General features: G+C 37.5%; 1 protein-coding gene across 1 annotated transcript in view; it reads right to left on the bottom strand.

Annotated features, from left to right (window-relative positions):
- The window catches only part of LOC127873378 (C-1-tetrahydrofolate synthase, cytoplasmic-like), a 65,199-nt gene that overhangs the window by 4,901 nt on the left and 41,520 nt on the right, over window positions 1-18,778 (bottom strand). Inside the window, exons 8-20 of the mRNA XM_052417233.1 lie at window positions 16,362-16,473; window positions 15,605-15,774; window positions 14,657-14,889; window positions 14,231-14,367; window positions 13,296-13,525; window positions 12,097-12,199; window positions 11,159-11,376; window positions 9,447-9,515; window positions 7,268-7,379; window positions 6,183-6,364; window positions 4,398-4,498; window positions 2,512-2,689; window positions 714-821 (exon numbers count right to left, since the gene is read on the bottom strand). Coding sequence (XP_052273193.1) covers window positions 714-821; window positions 2,512-2,689; window positions 4,398-4,498; window positions 6,183-6,364; window positions 7,268-7,379; window positions 9,447-9,515; window positions 11,159-11,376; window positions 12,097-12,199; window positions 13,296-13,525; window positions 14,231-14,367; window positions 14,657-14,889; window positions 15,605-15,774; window positions 16,362-16,473 — 1,953 coding nt within the window. The remainder of the gene's footprint in view (window positions 1-713; window positions 822-2,511; window positions 2,690-4,397; window positions 4,499-6,182; window positions 6,365-7,267; window positions 7,380-9,446; window positions 9,516-11,158; window positions 11,377-12,096; window positions 12,200-13,295; window positions 13,526-14,230; window positions 14,368-14,656; window positions 14,890-15,604; window positions 15,775-16,361; window positions 16,474-18,778) is intronic.

The raw sequence follows: 18,778 nt of genomic DNA on the forward strand, positions 1-18,778 counted from the left end.
AATGTATAGTAATCAATTATTTTCGTATAAAATAGCTAAGATTTAACACACAACTATAAAATTAAAGATTGCATTTTTTGAATAGTTTAATCTTGCTTGCCAGATAATAAGCTATCATAACCTCAGTAAGCTTTTCTTTCATAGCAACATAAATAGCTCACATTTACGCAATATTATCTCAATTCGGGACTTTGCACCTAGCAACAGCAGGTGCAAGATAACACGATTGGTCGATAAATCAACTTCTAGAAAATTATGTACTGCAGTTGTCTTTCAGAGTTTCTCGTTTATATTATGAGAACCAATACGTTAAAATGATTGTGCGTCCCATGGGACCCAAATTAACAAAAATATGATGGGTCCTGACTGGGATTTTATGCGTATTTGATGCAGAATATCGCGTCCCGTAAAACCCTGAGATACAATGAAGATATGAAGTTTGCTCTGGGAAAACAGGGCTTAATGCATTTGCGTTAAGCGTAATTCCAGATAAGCCTGTTCAGTCTGCACATGCTTATCAGGGACAACACTTCCCACATTGACTGGATTTTCTGGAGTCTTTCTTAAATAAAAAATTCCATACATGATACAAGTAGTGTCCCTCATTAGCCTGTGGGGACTGCACAGGCTATTCTGGGATAAAACTTAACACACATGCATTAAGCCCAGTTTTCCCATAACAATTTTTATATAATGGCAGATCATTGATTCACCTGTTTCTTGTATCGTTCAATCTGCTCCTTTGCCTCTGGTGAGAGCTCGATGCCGTCTGCTCCGTAGATTTCTTGAGCAATGATCCTGATCTTTTCCTCAATTGGTAGCTGAAATCAATCAATGTCTTGAGAATTGGCTGTTAAGCAGCAACCAGTTACAGCAATAAGTGCCTTTAGCAAGCACAACATTTGAGCCTAACTCTAGTAAAAGGGAGCTCAAAGAATTTGCCAAAAGTGTCGATCCTGATTAGCCTGTGCAATCAGCACAGTCTAATCAGAGACAAAACTTTACGCATTTACTGGATTTTTGAAAAGAAGAGACTTCTTTTAAACAAACTATACCATATAAGCGAAAAATGTTGTCCTTGATAAGCCTGTGTGGACTGCACACACTAATCTGGGACAACACTTCATGTAAATGCATTAAGCACCATTTTCCTAGAGTGTGGCTCTTTTGTAGGAATCTGCGCAAGCAAGTCCAGCTGCAATTCTACCCATCTACCTTTGCAGGTTACAGTAAAGCCTGTTTCACTTGTTTATCATACCACCCCATTGATATCTGCCTGATATAACGTTGCCTGATATATTTTTTTATATCATGGTCAACAGGAAGTTCTTATATCAGTCATGTGTGGAGGATGGTCATATTACTCAGAGTCAACTATAAAGTAATGATTTTTAGTAAAATCGAATCAGATTCAAGAAAACAAACAATTTGATACCAAGATGAAATATATTTTAAACCCAAAATGCAATACAAACAGCAAAAAAACATTTAAAATCGGACGTAGAGGTATGGCAAGCCTCGCTGTTAAACGATTCTAAGCCTTGCCTGATGTATTACAAAAAGATCAGGCAGTAACCTATTATTCTTTATATCCCATCTTGGCTCCACCGTGACTATAAGGAAATTTGGATGACATCACCATGAGGCGGGGGATGTCAATGTGATTGTGTTTCTATAACTGCTCTGATTGGTTTTAAGTGCACACATTACATCCAGGCAGAAATGATTTATGGTGATTCTGTGCTAATCCCTCCAATACATAACCACTGAGCAACCAAATAATCACAGTGAGCGATTGCACAAAATTTGCTCACATAGTACATAAGAAAGAAGACTTATGATATTTAAAATTCAAGTTTAGATCTACTTCAAAATTACACCATATTGGTTATATTTGTTGATGAGAATTCATGCTCTCTTTGCAATAATGCATGCCATATTGACGTCAATCTAGGCTCCGAGAATAAAACAACTTACTGGTATTTTTTACATTACATGCATGTATGCGAGTGCCTTGAGGTTGTTTTGTTACACATTGTGACAAGATAAAAGAGTTAATTGATGTTTGTTTGTGTGTTGGGGCAATTACCAGATGGATGCGAACATCCATAATCCATATAAGCAAATAAACAAATTGATTACTTGCTTAAACACATGCCAAATGTCAAACCAATGATGTTTGTACCTTGGATGCGTGACCTACAATCGTTCAATTTTGTATATAACCCCAAAACTCAATTGGCTTTGGACAGTAGAGAACATAACATAGGAGGGAACAGATCATACTGTTGTTTACATGGTAACAGGGCTTCAGCCCTTTACAGAAGTCCTGAAAATGTTTTAATTTAATTGTAGTACATTATTGTATTGTGTGGACTTAGAAATGTTGCATTATTAATTATATAAAATACAAAGAACTGTTCTGGGAGTTTTTGTGTACCGGTACACTCTGATCCTGCAAGGAAAGCAAAATGACCTTGGACAGTTCTGTATATTAAGCCGACGACTTACAGAGACGTCGTAGAGGAACTTGAAGTTGCTGGGCTGACTGCATGCACGCTCCACAGCCTGCGCCAGGTCCCCTGCTCCCCGACCCCCCTCTGCCCAGTGGTTGCAGATGATCGCATCAAAGGCCCCGTTCTGGCGAGCCAGCTTTTGAACCAGCTCCTTCTCTGCCTGGGTGTCTGAACTACACATGAAATTGTATACAGGTATGCCTGTTGTTTTAAACAAGCTGCAGAATAAAGGAAAACTTATATTAGAAGTTTTTTTTCACAGATTTATTTTCCATTTTCCAAACACATGAATTTCAGTTTTTTGTTTTTAAATATTGCGTTGTGGTAAGTTTAATAAATAATCGACAGGTAACCGTTGGTTATTGCGGTAATAACCAACGGAATGGAGTTCCGATGGGTAGGAATTAAACCACGAGGGTGTAGCTCGAGTGGTTCGATAACAAGCATCGAAACGACATACCGTTGGTTATTACCGCAATAACCAACGCTTACACGTCGATTATTTCGATTCAAACACGATTTCATTAGTAAGTTATCCGCGATTTAAAAGTATTAAAAGAGAATTATATTAACCGAACGTCTTCCACTTTTCCGCAAAAACGTGACGTCACCACAACAATGAAAATCAAATGACGTCGTCTTCATTCATAAACAATGCGCAGACATTCAAAGTGACGTCATCCTTACCGCCGTTGGTATATCAAGGTAATAACCCACGGTAGATTTGTACATATAAAACAAGCCATGTGCCTTGGTAGAAAATATAAATATAGGCAGTTGATAATTAACAAGCATTAACAAACTCAAGAATATAACTAAGTTAAACTATGTCACAAACATTGACAATGAACAAAATTTTGTCTTCAGACCATTTTATCAAGGATACAATACCGCAAAACCCCGTGACTCATATAAATCTATTGAAAGCTACAAAATAATTGCTTATTAACATTTTGTCAATGAAATCTTATCTCAAATGTCTTGCTAAAATGTAAGTCAGTTTTTGCTTTTAACTGACAGCGGTCAACCACTTTCTTTTTGGTAATCATATCAGCCAATCAGCACTCAGGCTGTCGAATACACACAGTCCCTACATTGAAGTGTATACAATAACTATTAATGTCACAGATCAATACTGACCTGACTTCTCAAGAATCGATGCACTTTATGTACAGCGTAAACGACTTGTTTTTAAGTTCAATTATATGCATTTGAAAATACATTAATGGAATAATGTTTAATGTTGTACCAATGTAATAACATATGGATATAACACATAATGCAACGAGGTTTGTAAAGTGGGTCTTTTGAGATTGCCAAACTATGCTACAGATACATGAATAAATGACCTGACAAGTTATATTGCAATATGGAAACATCACGATCACGATTTGTGGATCAAGCAAACTGTGATTTAATGGATCTGCAGTGTACTTATTGATGTTGTATACTTTTGAGTTGTATTACTATTAAAATTGTATGCTTTTTTATTAAATAACGGTAGTATCCATGTAGTTTACTTCTCATATAATATTCTTTGAAAGAATGCGACAATTAAATGGTTGTACACTAAATGGCAATTTAAAAAAATGTAAACTTAAGCTATAATCACTTTAAAATAGACTAATGGATATTCCAGAATTAAATGCCAGGATAACATTTGATAAAGATTCAACTGGAAATCTTAACACAATCTGTAATAACCAAGTGACTTGTGTAAATCTGTTCACAGCAATCACAATAACAATGAACATTTTGTTAATGAAAACAGTGATGTAACACTGAAAAACACATGAGACTAACACAAATGTTTTCACAGCCATGACATTAACAAGGGGTGTTTAGTCCCTACTAACAATGAAATAAAACCATGTGACTCACGCAAATCCATTTATCGCCACAACAACTGGCACGCCAAACTTGTTGGCATTCTCGATCTGTTTCTGGAGGTTCTCGAAGCCTTTCTCTAGAAGCTCTACATTCTGAAAATTCAGAAATATTACAGAATTATGAGCCTCCATCTGTCAAAAACAGGCTTCATGCATGTACATAAAGTGTCACCCCAAATTAGCCATTGCAGCATGCACAGGCTATTCAGGGACGACACTTTCTGCTTTTGAGGTATTTTTTGCTAAAATGAAATCTCTTCACAAAAATCAAGCCAAGGCCAAAAGTGGGACGAAGCCTTACACACATGCATTAAGCCCCGTTTTCCTACAGCATGGCGCATATACAATTTTTTTCATAAACAAGTTTGCCAGAAATGTTTGGGAGATTGTTGATTTTTGATGGAAACAAGCAAATTCGTTGAATTGATATCCCCCGCCAATATGCTTCTGGACACAAAAGTGTTATATTTGAAACTCAAAAAAGCATTTTTTCAAGATACAAAGGGCCATAACTCGGTTATTAACAGATGGTGTACAATGCCATTTAGCGTGCATCATCCTCTAATTTATATATATATATATATACTCATACCAAGTTTCAATGAAATCGGCCAAAGCACTTCCAAGATATGGCTCCTGTCACAAAAAAAAAGCATTTTTTCAAGATAAAAAGGGCCATAACTCCGTTATTAACAGATGGCGTACAATGCCATTTGGTGTGCATCATCCCCTCATCCATATATATACTCATACCAAGTTTAAATGAAATCCGCCAAAGCACTTCCAAGATATGGCTCCGGACGGACGGAAGGACGGAAAGTCGGAAGGACGGACGGACAACGCCAAAACAATATAAAAAGTGGGAAAGGCAAAAAGACCAAAGCAGATAATTCAACAGCCACAAGTCCTATGGATTATTGAACATGGATTAAGTATTGTGCCTTACACAATTTCAATGAACTTAAAAGGTCTATTTTATATTACATGTATTCAAGAAAACAAAAGCAACCTGTCCTTGAGAAATTTGGCTGATGATTGAATTCAACCTTGATTATGCCCACAAATATTGAATACAATCTTAAGATCAAAACAGTTAGACACATTTTGAATTTAAGGTAGTCTACAGAATAATCAACCTCCATACAGAGATTTTTTTGACTGGTTCGGAGCATAGCTCGATATCTATTCCCTGCTGTCATAACCAACCATATGATGATAGCCTTTCCATGTGGTACATGTACAATAATTTTTCCGTTGTTAACTTCCTTTTTTAATGAAGGTATTTTTTTTTAAATTATGACCTAAACTTATACACTCTTTTCAAAATATGAAAGAAAATGATACTATTTTTCCTAATATAATACATTACTTAGACAAAGAAACAAGAGATGTGTTTGTCAGAAACACAATGCCCTCTACTGCGCCGCTTCTAAGCCAAATATTTGACCTTTGACTTTGAAGGATGACCTTGACCTTTCACCACTCAAAATGTGCGGCTCCACGAGATACACATGCATGCCAAATATCAAGTTGCTATTTTCAATACTGCAAAAGTTATTGCAAAACTTTAACCTTGTTATTGCAAAATTTTAACCAAGGTCAAAATTTTGGGACAGAATGACAGACAGATAGAATGACAGACAGGCCGAAAAACAATATACCCCCGATCATTATTCGATCCAGGGGCATAATAAAGAAACTGATGAAAGAAGGAAGGAAACATTTGATTTTAATCTAATGAAAGGAGAGCAGAAGAATCCCACCACGGATTCCTCACCTCCTGTGTGTATTCTTTTGGCAAAGGCACCCCAGCAACCACCGTGGGTCCCCCACCATGCATCTTCAGGGCCCGAATGGTTGCCACAAGAACCACTGCGTTAGGGACAAGTCCCGAGTAGCGGCACTTGATGTTGAAGAACTTCTCCATACCAATGTCTGCACCAAACCCTGCCTCAGTCACTGACAAACAGATACATTCCTTATGTTAACCCTTTGCATGCTGGGAAATTTAAAATGTCGTCTGCTGATTTTCTAAAATTAGCATTTTCTTCGATTTTTTTCAAAGAATACTATAAAAGAATAGCAACCAGTTTGAATCCTGATGAGACGCCATGTTCTGTGGTGTCTCATCTAGATCCAAACTGTTTGCAAAGGCCTTCAAAATTGGGTAGAATCAATACTTGTTGTTTTTGAAGACAAACTTGAGATTGTACCCAGCAATAGGATCTAACCAGGAGCTTCAAATTGCACAGAAGACACAATATGCCAACACCCAGACTGAACCCACCATATTTCAGGTTTTCTAAGTCTTTGTTAATATATATTTTTGTATTTTCTTCATTCTCCTTTAACCTTATCTCTGGATGATCATAATCCATGACATCTAAATTCGTATGATCAATTTTGCTACTTAATATATTATATGCTTAGCAAGTTTCCAGTCCGATTAAGTCTTAAATGTTAAGCAGAAACAGTGAATGCATACCTCTATTTAAAATCTATCCATTTGTTAAGAGTGTGATAAAAGACAGAGACAAGCGTTTTGCCTTGTAGTCCATTTGAGTCTTCTTGTTCTTGGAAAACTGGGCTTAATGCATGTGGGTAAAGTGTCAGCCAAGATTAGCTTGTGCAGTCCACACAGGCTAATAAGAGACAACACTTTTCACTTGCATTGAATTTTTGTCAAATGGAGGTCTCTTCTAAACAGAAATCCACTGTTGGCGGAAACTGTCCCTGATTAGCCTGGGTGGACTGCACAGGCTTATCTGGGACAACACTTTACAAACATGCAATAAGCCCAGTTTTCCCACAACTCAGCTTATTCTGTTACTTTCTTATAGTTTGAACACATGCAATACTTACCCACAAAACCATCCTTGCCGACCAGCTTCAGCGCTATTTTATCAGCCAGTATGGACGAGTTGCCATGAGCAATGTTGGCAAATGGGCCTGCATGCACAAACACTGGGGTGCCCTGTAGTACAGCAAGTTGTACAGTCTTCACATTTGCTGTTATAAAGACTTCCAAACAATGTAGTTAATAAATTTAGGCTTATCTACCTTTCAAGTTAAAATAACTGCCTTGATGTTCAGCAGGATTAAAAAAAGAAGAAATTTGGACATTTTATGTAATGAAATTCAATAATTTTCTGTTTGCCAATTTTGTTTAAATTTTAAGATAAGATAATAAGACAAACTAGCAAGAGCTGTCAGTCGACAGCGCTCGACTATTCGAGTGCTTGACAGTATAACGTAAGTCATCATGGGGAAATTGTTCATAATCAATAATTTATAAGAAGATCTTATAATTATATAAATTACTTCCCTTGCAAATAATTGTCTCTAACAAATCTCTATTTTTAGTAGCAAATAATTAAAAGCCACTACCGTGACTGTAGATTCACCACTCAAAATGTGCAGCTCCATGAGATACACATGCATGCCAAATATATAAAGTGGCTATGTTCAATATTGAATATTTTTTTCCCTTTTTAAAGCTTATTACTTCATTTCAATCTCTATTTTTTACCATAGACCGTAAAGGATGACCTTGACCTTTTATCACAATGCGCTTGTCAGAAACGCAATGCCGCCTTCTGCGCCACTTTGATTTATTTAACAAAAATATATACATGGGCAGGTCAGATAACTCTGTCCATTTAAAGCTTATTACTTCCCTTGACTTTGTTTTTTCGACCCTAGACCTTGAAGGATGATGTTCACCTTGAAATTTTACCACTCAAAATGTGCAGCTCCATGAGATACACATGCATGCCAAATATCTAGGTGCTATCTTCAATATTTTAAAAGTTATGGCCAATGTTAAGGTTTTAGCACGACGCCTATGGCGGACATCGGACGGCGGGCTGGCTATGACAATAGCTCCGGTTGTCTCCGAAAACAGCCTCGCTAATAAAATGTGATCATAAATAAAGAAGTAATGGCAATTTAAGCAAAATGTTCAATTATCTAAGTGTAAAAGGGGCCATCATTATGTCAAAATGCTTGATATAGGAAATATTTGGGGTAGTACGCAAAGTTTAACATAGATTTATCAATAATATGCATATTCTAAGTATAAAAGGGGCAATAATTCTGTCAAACTGCTTGATACAGTTGTATGCTCTTGTTTATAGGTTGGGGTCATGATGGTAAACAAGTATGCAAAATATGAAAGCAATATGTCAAGGGACATTGAAAATATTTGGAGTAGTACGCAATTTTAACGTTTGCTGCATATTCTAAGTGGAAAAGGGGCCATAATTATAACAAAATGCTTGATAGAGTTGTCTGCTCTTGTTTATAGGTTGGGGTCATGTTGGTAAACAAGTATGCAAAATATGAAAGCAATATATCAAGGGACAATGAAAATAATTGGGGTTGTACGAAAACTTTATCATTTGCACGGAAACGGAAACGCCAACGCTGGGGTGAGTAGGATAGCTCCACTATATATATTTCATATATAATAGTCGAGCTAATAACCAAAATTGTATCGTTAATCTGCCCATGAAAGCTTTATGAGAGCAACACTGAAATAGTGTGAGCAACTCTCTGTAAAAACTGGGCTTAATTCATGCGGTTGAAGTTTCCTCCTATATCATCCTGTGCAGTCTGTACAGGCATATCAGGGACAACACTTCTTTTCATTTAAAGAAAGTCTCTTGTAATTGAAAATCCAGTTAGATAGAAAGAGTCGTCTCTGATTATCCTGTGCGTACTGCACAGGCTAATCTGGGACAACACTTTACACACATGTATTAAGACCAGTTGTCCCAAATTAGGCTCAAGCTAAATTTACTAATGAAGAGTTTATTTCGACAATGTATGTCAGATGATAGGATAAAGTGGTTTACACTTTACTGTTTTCTATTCAATTTTATATTTTTCCCTAAAATATTGTTATTTTGCTATTTCCATAATAACGTATTTATAAAAGAAACACACAGTGCAAATTATTATCAGACCGACACATTCAACTTTGCCTTTGATTTTTTATACACATAGAAAGGAATCTAATGCAATCAAGATATCTCCGTACCTCAAGTGTCTGCATGAGGTTTGGTCGTATGGCGTCCTTCATCAAGACAGTCAGAGCTCCAGTGATGCCCTGTATGTAAAGGGAGACAACTCTAGCAGTTATGTAAACGCAGACAACACTATAAGGTAGTATGCAAAAAAAGACAACACTAGAAGATAATATGTGAAGGTAGACAACACTATTAGGTAGTATGCAAAGGGAGACAACACTAGCTGATAACATGTAAAGGTAGACAACACTATTAGATAGTATGCAAAGGGAGACAACACTAGCAGATAATATAAGATAAACAGCACTAGTAGGTAGTATGCAAAGAGAGACACCACTAGCTGATAACATGTAAAGGTAGACACTATTAGGTAGTATGCAAAGGGAGACAACACTAGCAGAATATATGTAATGGTAGACAATACTAATTAGGTAGTATGCAATGGGAGACAACACTAGCTGATAACATGCAAAGGTAGACACTATAAGGTAGTATGCAAAAAAAGACAACACTAGCAGATAATATGTAATGGTATACAATACTATTAGGTAGTATGCAAAGGGAGACAACACTAACTGATAACATGTAAAGGTAGACACTATTAGGTAGTATGCAAAGGGAGACAACACTAGCTGATAATATGTAAAGGTAGACAATACTATTAGGTAGTATGCAAAGGGAGACACCACTAGCTGATAACATGTAAAGGTAGACACTATTAGGTAGTATGCAAAGGGAGACAACACTAGCAGAATATATGTAATGGTAGACAATACTAATTAGGTAGTATGCAAAGGGAGACAACACTAGCTGATAACATGCAAAGGTAGACACTATAAGGTAGTATGCAAAAAAAGACAACACTAGCAGATAATATGTAATGGTATACAATACTATTAGGTAGTATGCAAAGGGAGACAACACTAACTGATAACATGTAAAGGTAGACACTATTAGGTAGTATGCAAAGGGAGACAACACTAGCTGATAATATGTAAAGGTAGACAATACTATTAGGTAGTATGCAAAGGGAGACACCACTAGCTGATAACATGTAAAGGTAGACACTATTAGGTAGTATGCAACTGGAGACAACACTATTAGGTAGTATGCAACGGGAGACAACACTAGCAGATAATATGTAATGGTAGACAATACTATTAGGTAGTATGCAAAGGGAGACAACACTAGCCAATAATATGTAAAGGTAGACACTATTAAGTAGTATGCAAAGGGAGACAACACTAGCTGATAATATGTAAATGTATACAACACTTTAAGGTAGTATGCAAAGGGAAACAACACTATTAATTAGTATGTAAAGGTAGAAAACACTAGCAGGTAGCATGCAAAGGGAGACACCACTAGCATATTATATGTAATGGTAGACAACACTAGTAAGTAGTATGCAAATTGAGACAACACTAGCTGATAATATGCACAGGGAAAATAATACCAGAAAATATTTGAAGGTAGACAACATTAGCAGATAAATATGTGATGGTAGAAGCACACTTTTTTATCATACGAAAAAGGAGAGAACACTGATATTTCATAATTAATGCAGTTGGCTGTACTGGTAAGTAAATAAATACTAGAAGATTTATCATCCTACGGGTAAATATTCACATTAATTAAAATTGGTAATCTACCATAATCAACCAAATGATCTATTTATCCAGAACAAGAGACCAACGTCTACAGTAGTATGTACAGTACGTACGAGATCGTCAGCAGTGACAGGCACACCAGCCTTGCTGCTGGCCACAACCATGTTGCCCAGTCTCTCTCTCATGTCCTGCAGACTGGTGGTCAGTGCAAGGATGGCCATGATCTCGCTAGACACCGCGATGTCGAACTGACACACACGGGAATGGCCCTTCTCCTCCTTCCCCTCACCCACTATGATCTTACGCAGGAATCGATCATTAGTATCCATCACTGAAAATCATATGCCTTTCTGTTTTGTGTTTAAATTTGATACTTACAATTTCACAAATTCTAGAGGTCTAGAAAAATAAAAATGAAGCGTTTCTTGACATGTAAAAGAATAGACACCACCAATAGGCCAAGAACTGAAAATAGCTCTCCTTCTGCTGAGGCATATCTAGAAATGAATCCACCAAAACCCTGATAACAGTTTTCATCCTAATTTGTCCTATTGCTATCTAATGCAGGAAACAATCATTTGAGTCGTGTTCTGTGAAAACTGGGCAAAATGCTCGTGCGTAAAGTGTCGTCCCAGATTAGCCTGTGCAGTCCGCACAGGCTAATCAGGGACGACGCTTTCCGCTTTTATGGTATTTTTAGTTTCAAGGAAGTCCCTCCTTACCGAAAATCAAGTTTAGGCGGAAAGTGTTGTCACTGATTAGCCTGTGCAGACTGCACAGGCTAATCTGGGACGACACTTTATGCACATGCATTAAGCCAATTTTCTCAGAACACGACTCATTTGTATCAATCAAATACAAATTCATTTCCTTGTCTTAATATTTGCTTTTATTTTCAACGACAAGTACAATTTAAAGAAAGCTAAATTTCCATGAAAGGGATGTGACGCTGTAATGTGCCTAGCTGAAGAATGAAAATTATGCAGAATAAGTCATACCAAAAATATATAAAAATATAATGTTAGTCAAATCCTAGCAATTGTTGTATTACCTCGCTGCCAGGTGATAGTCTCGCGATTGATGTCCAGTCTAACAAAGGAGCTGACCTCCTCAGCAGTCAGCGAATTAGGGTCCGTCTTGTCAATACCCAGTTTCTGGAAACATCATCTTGTGTCATTATAATAATTTTAATGTTAATAGATTGGCATCCTCCCCTGAAAGCCAGAGTGGTCTATCAGCATACTTGTAAGCAAGGATAATAGCACTTTCTGAAGTGTGAGGTTTGGCTAGCCCTCAAACTGTTTTAAAACCCAATGATTCGTGTTAACTGTGGTTAGGCAATGACCCCAGTTTTAATCATTCTATGGGTATAGTTGGTGTTTTTTTATAAAAGTAGTGGATACAAACAAGAATGTCTCTCCTGATATAGTTTCTGGAGTCTGTTTATCGCCTGCCTAAGGCAAAGGGATATAGAATTTGTATTGTCCTACCATTAATATCATTAATTAAATATCAATTCAACGATGTGTGCTTGTTTGCCTTATTTCATTGCGATAACTTGTTTAATTTTCAAGCCGTCAAATTTATGTAATTAAAAGGTCTTTAGACATGTGAGACACCAATTTGTTAATATCATTTACAATTTTTTTTATTTTATCTGTTGCCCTGCCCAATCCTCGATTGGATAGATCCAATCTTAGCTGGGCTCTTTCTTGCCCACAATGGTTCATTTGAAGTCTTTGCTTGCTAAGGCTTTTTCTAGCATTTTGCCAACAATTTCCTGAGATAGTTAATTTTAAATGAGGGGTAAATAAGATGTAATGTGGTCATGTAGCAACCATGTTGATGATTTGCCAAACCATATTTTTTTAATAAACATTTCATGCTGACAGAGTCTAGGACCACAACAGATTCTTGAAGTTATCATCCTGATAGGAATTTTTTTTCACATTTTGCTGGAGGGTGGGAATTTTTAATCATTAACAGTTATATAGCTCTGCTAGAAAAAACTCATCATAATTAAAATCCTAAACCTAAAGTACAAAGATGAATGTGGTGTAGTGGATATTGTGCCCACCTAGCAACCTAGAGGTCAAGGTTTTAATTCCAACTGTGGGAGAGTTCTTACAATCTTCTTCAAAGACATCAAATACTGGTTTTACCCAGGAAACCAACTTGAAAGCATATTAATAACTTTTAGGCTTTTGATGCAATTGAGCTAAAACAAATACTAGTAGGTTAAAACCAAACCTTAAGTCGTCTCAGCTGGATGGTTGAGAACTCGCGCTTTCCTTTGGATGTGGGTACCAGCCTCTTGTACAGGGCCTCGTCTGTCTGTGTAGCCTCGTGGAACATGCGGGCCTCAATCTGGGCAGCCAGAAGGTTGTTAGCCGCGGTGATGGCGTGAATGTCACCCGTCAGGTGGAGATTGAACTCTTCCATAGGAATCACCTGAGAGTAGCCTCCACCCGCTGCCCCTCCTAAAACAAGGGAGAGAACAATAATAATTATTACAAGTGCATTTTAAACTCTTCAATATGAACATCTGAGAGTAACCTTCCCTGCTTCACCTCCTGATACAAGGGAGACAACAATAATTATTATATCAATTGCATTTAAAATTCTTCAATATGAATCACTGGAGAGTAACCTCCCCTGCTGCAACACCTGAAACAAGGGACACAACTTATTATAACAGGAGTAGGTTAAACCCCTCCAAAAGAATCACCTAATAGTAGCCTCCCCTTTCAGCTCCTCATAAAACAAGAAAGACAAACAAATTACTGTAAGTATTCTTAGTTGCCAGACTGTAAGTATTCTTAGACGTCAGACACACTTTTTTAACCAAAAAAAAATAGTTTGGGACTCTTATTTTTTGGATACCAAGATTTTTCGCTTAAATTAAAAGATTTTTTCTTACTTTCATCAAACTCATGATACATCACTTATGTGTTAATATTTTCTGTCCAAGGCTGACCTTTTACTTGCGCAAGAATGACTTACCCATGCCTTCTGCAAATTGTCTTCTTTATCAAAACATTTGAACCATAAAATCCTTATCAGGGTTTATAAGAGAAGGAGCATGCAGAAAAATTAGATGATTGAACATATGGTCAAACAAGTATTTCTACAATCTCTATCCAGATTCAGAGGAGTCTTAACAAAAAAAAACTAACTGCTTTTACCCTTAATTCCAAATGTTGGTCCCTGGGAAGGTTGTCGTACGCAGGCAAAAACATTCCGCATCAAGTGGGCACCTAAAGCCTGGGTCAAACCAATAGTGGTTGTGCTCTTTCCTTCACCCAGGGGAGTAGGTGTGATCCTAAAAATCTTCCCAGTTGTAATAATCACTAAAATTTATTTTTTCAAATTTGAAAAAAATCAACACTATAAGAATTATAAGGCTGGTGTTTCAATTACCACTTGCATTATTTGTGTGAATCTCATAATTTATTCAGTATATCATTTTATATTTTTAAACAGCTGTTTTTTTCCAAAGCAAAGGGCAATCAAAAGCATCACAAAACTTAGAAATGATGATGATCAAATTAACATTTAAAAATATTTTAATACAATAACAATCGCAAAATAAGTCCACATCAAACCCTTACCCAGTAACAACCACGTATTTGCCGTCCGGCTGACTCTGCAGACGATCCAGCACCTTCAGCGAGACCTTTGCCTTCAACTTCCCATAAAGGTCGACTTCCTCCTGCAGCAGATTTATCTCCTCTGCAAGCTCACTGATCATCTTGGGGGTCTGTGACTGGGCGATCTCAATGTCACTAGGAACTGGGGTTTTTAAGTTCAGCTTCAGGAGCTGCAGACTCCATCCACTTGCAGTCTGAAGTTCGGAAGAATGCATAGATCGAGAACGGTAAGTTTAAACCTTAAAATTAATTTTAACTCAATTACATGGAAAGCCTAAGGCTTATTGAAACACTATTTAGTCAGTTTCTGGGTAGAACCAGTACTTGGTTTCATAAGGGGGAGTTCTTAAGAACACTCCCATTGTGGGTTTCAAACCCCAGACCTCCCAGTGGCTAGGCGGACACAATATCCACTAAGCCATGGAAACCTTAACCCTTTAAGCGCTGGAACCGAATTTTAAAGGCCTTTGCAAACAGTTTGGATCCAGATGACACGCCACTGAACATGGCGTCTCATCAGGATCCAAACTGTTTGCTGTTGTGATAGTATTCTTTGAAAAAAAATCGAAGAAAATATTAATTTTAGCATTCAGCAGACGACATTTTAGCAGAAGACAAATTTCCCAGCATGCAAAGGGTTAATGTAGAATAATTAGGCTAATCCCTGGCAATACTTGTGAAACCAGAAGTCCAGATAAGGTGCTGTTACTCCTTTATTACACAAAAATATTTTGAAGATACGCAGAAAAAGCAAAAATCAATGTGCATGTCTTTCACATCATTTACCTCAGGTTAAGTATCAACAACAAAATTACTTTTACCATGGGAATGTATTTTTTCCATTATTTTCTCAAAGTAAGTTCTCAATACCAGTAACTAGAATCGTCTAAAGTATCATATGTTTCTTACCTTAGCCCTGTTGAGAGCCTTTTTCGCCTGATCAAGTGTGTTTCTAAGCAACATGGCTACCGTCATCGGTCCCACTCCGCCTGGCACAGGAGTGAGCCAGGAGGCAACATCTTTCACCCCTTCATAGTCGACGTCCCCCACCAGGCGCTTGCCTGTCTTTCTTGAGGCATCTACAATGTAGGAATAATATCGGGGTGGATAGCAGGAGAACTTCCATGGATAAACCATTGTGACACATTATTCATACTTATCATACTCATCATATTTCTCATATCAGCCTGATACAAAGGTGCCATATATTTTTTTAATTAGTCAATGTTTGTAATTAACTATCAGACCTACAGGTTCAGTGAAAATGAAACAGCTTCGAAAGACAAGAGATGTGTTTGTCAGAAACACAATGCCCCCTAATGCGCCGCTTTGATTCTTTTTTACCTTTTACCTTGAAGGATAACCTTGACCTTTCACCACTCAGAATGTGCATCACACACAGTGACACACACATATAATGACAGACTGGCCAAAAACAATATACCCCTGATCTTTCGATCAGGGGGCATAAACAATCTAATTGAATGTGAAGGTAGTTTAAGTATTCCCAGGAAAAAGAGCTTTTATATCCTTCATATTGTGTAGACTGCACAGGCTAATCTGGTAAAACACTTTATGCACATGTATTAGGCCCATTTCCCAAAGCAAGACTCATTTTCTATGTTTTTTTGTGTGAACAAGGCTACAACAACCACAGTACACCCACCTTCAATTGTGTTGATTCCACAGTCGATGACAACAGCGCCTGGCTTAACCCAGTCCTTTTGTACCAACTGTGACTTCCCTATGGCCACCACTAGTATGTCTGCCTGACGAGCCTGTAAACAGATTGGGGGTAGAGCAGTTTTAGGAATATTTTCATTGCATTTGAGCCTTGTTCTAGTAAAACAAGGTTAAATTGATGTGCATATAGTGTTGTCCCAGATTAGAATGTGCAGGTTTGCAACATTTTCTGCAATTTTGTTTAAAAGGAAGTCTTTTCTTAGCGAAAATCTTGTTTAGGCTGAAAGTGTCGTTCCTTATTAGACTGAGAGGACTGCACAGGCTAATCTGGGATGAAACTCTTTGTGCATGCTAATCTGCCATGAAACTCTTTGTGCATGCTAATCTGCCATGAAACTCTATGTGCATGCTAATCTGCCATGAAACTCTTTGTGCATGCTAATCTGCCATGAAACTCTATGTGCATGCTAATCTGCCATGAAACTCTTTGTGCATGCTAATCTGCCATGAAACTCTTTGTGCATGCTAATCTGCCATGAAACTCTTTGTGCATGCTAATCTGCCATGAAACTCTATGTGCATGCTAATCTGCCATGAAACTCTTTGTGCATGCTAATCTGCCATGAAACTCTATGTGCATGCTAATCTGCCATGAAACTCTATGTGCATGCGAATCTGCCATGAAACTCTTTGTGCATGCTAATCTGCCATGAAACTCTTTGTGCATGCTAATCTGCCATGAAACTCTATGTGCATGCTAATCTGCCATGAAACTCTTTGTGCATGCTAATCTGCCATGAAACTCAATGTGCATGCTAATCTGCCATGAAACTCTTTGTGCATGCTAATCTGCCATGAAACTCTTTGTGCATGCTAATCTGCCATGAAACTCTTTGTGCATGCTAATCTGCCATGAAACTCTTTGTGCATGCTAATCTGCCATGAAACTCTTTGTGCATGCTAATCTGCCATGAAACTCTTTGTGCATGCTAATCTGCCATGAAACTCTTTGTGCATGCTAATCTGCCATGAAACTCTTTGTGCATGCTAATCTGCCATGAAACTCTTTGTGCATGCTAATCTGCCATGAAACTCTATGTGCATGCTAATCTGCCATGAAACTCTTTGTGCATGCTAATCTGCCATGAAACTCTATGTGCATGCTAATCTGCCATGAAACTCTTTGTGCATGCTAATCTGCCATGAAACTCTATGTGCATGCTAATCTGCCATGAAACTCTTTGTGCATGCTAATCTGCCATGAAACTCTTTGTGCATGCTAATCTGCCATGAAACTCTATGTGCATGCTAATCTGCCATGAAACTCTTTGTGCATGCTAATCTGCCATGAAACTCTTTGTGCATGCTAATCTGCCATGAAACTCTTTGTGCATGCTAATCTGCCATGAAACTCTATGTGCATGCTTATCTGCCATGAAACTCTTTGTGCATGCTAATCTGCCATGAAACTCTATGTGCATGCTAATCTGCCATGAAACTCTATGTGCATGCTAATCTGCCATGAAACTCTATGTGCATGCTAATCTGCCATGAAACTCTATGTGCATGCTAATCTGCCATGAAACTCTATGTGCATGCTAATCTGCCATGAAACTCTTTGTGCATGCTAATCTGCCATGAGACTCTATGTGCATGCTAATCTGCCATGAAACTCTATGTGCATGCTAATCTGCCATGAAACTCTTTGTGCATGCTAATCTGCCATGAAACTCTATGTGCATGCTAATCTGCCATGAAACTCTATGTGCATGCTAATCTGCCATGAAACTCTTTGTGCATGCTAATCTGCCATTAAACTCTATGTGCATGCTAATCTGCCATGAAACTCTATGTGCATGCTAATCTGCCATGAAACTCTTTGTGCATGCTAATCTGCCATGAAACTCTATGTGCATGCTAATCTGCCATGAAACTCTATGTGCATGCTAATCTGCCATGAAACTCTATGTGCATGCTAATCTGCCATGAAACTCTATGTGCATGCTAATCTGCCATGAAACTCTATGTGCATGCTAATCTGCCATGAAACTCTTTGTGCATGCTAATCTGCCATGAAACTCTATGTGCATGCTAATCTGCCATGAAACTCTATGTGCATGCATGAAACCTGTCCATACACCTTACTAAGGTTAATTATTTGTTTCTGAGTTCTAGTAAATCAGAAAAACAAATAAATAAAAGTAAACTTAATTAATGCATACAATTTGGGAATATTTTGAAAGTCCTATGTATACCTCATGTGTCAGTTATTCTTGTAAAAATAAGGTGTTATTAGAAAATTAAATTTAAATAAATGGCTGTTTGTTTTCTTTGCTTTTTGTAAAGGACATGTCTTCAATGGTTCAGTTTAAAATGACAGAAGTTATTAACAAAATAACC

This window comes from Dreissena polymorpha, chromosome 3 (genome assembly GCF_020536995.1).
Source record: "Dreissena polymorpha isolate Duluth1 chromosome 3, UMN_Dpol_1.0, whole genome shotgun sequence".
Classification (NCBI taxonomy): Eukaryota; Metazoa; Mollusca; class Bivalvia; order Myida; family Dreissenidae; genus Dreissena; species Dreissena polymorpha.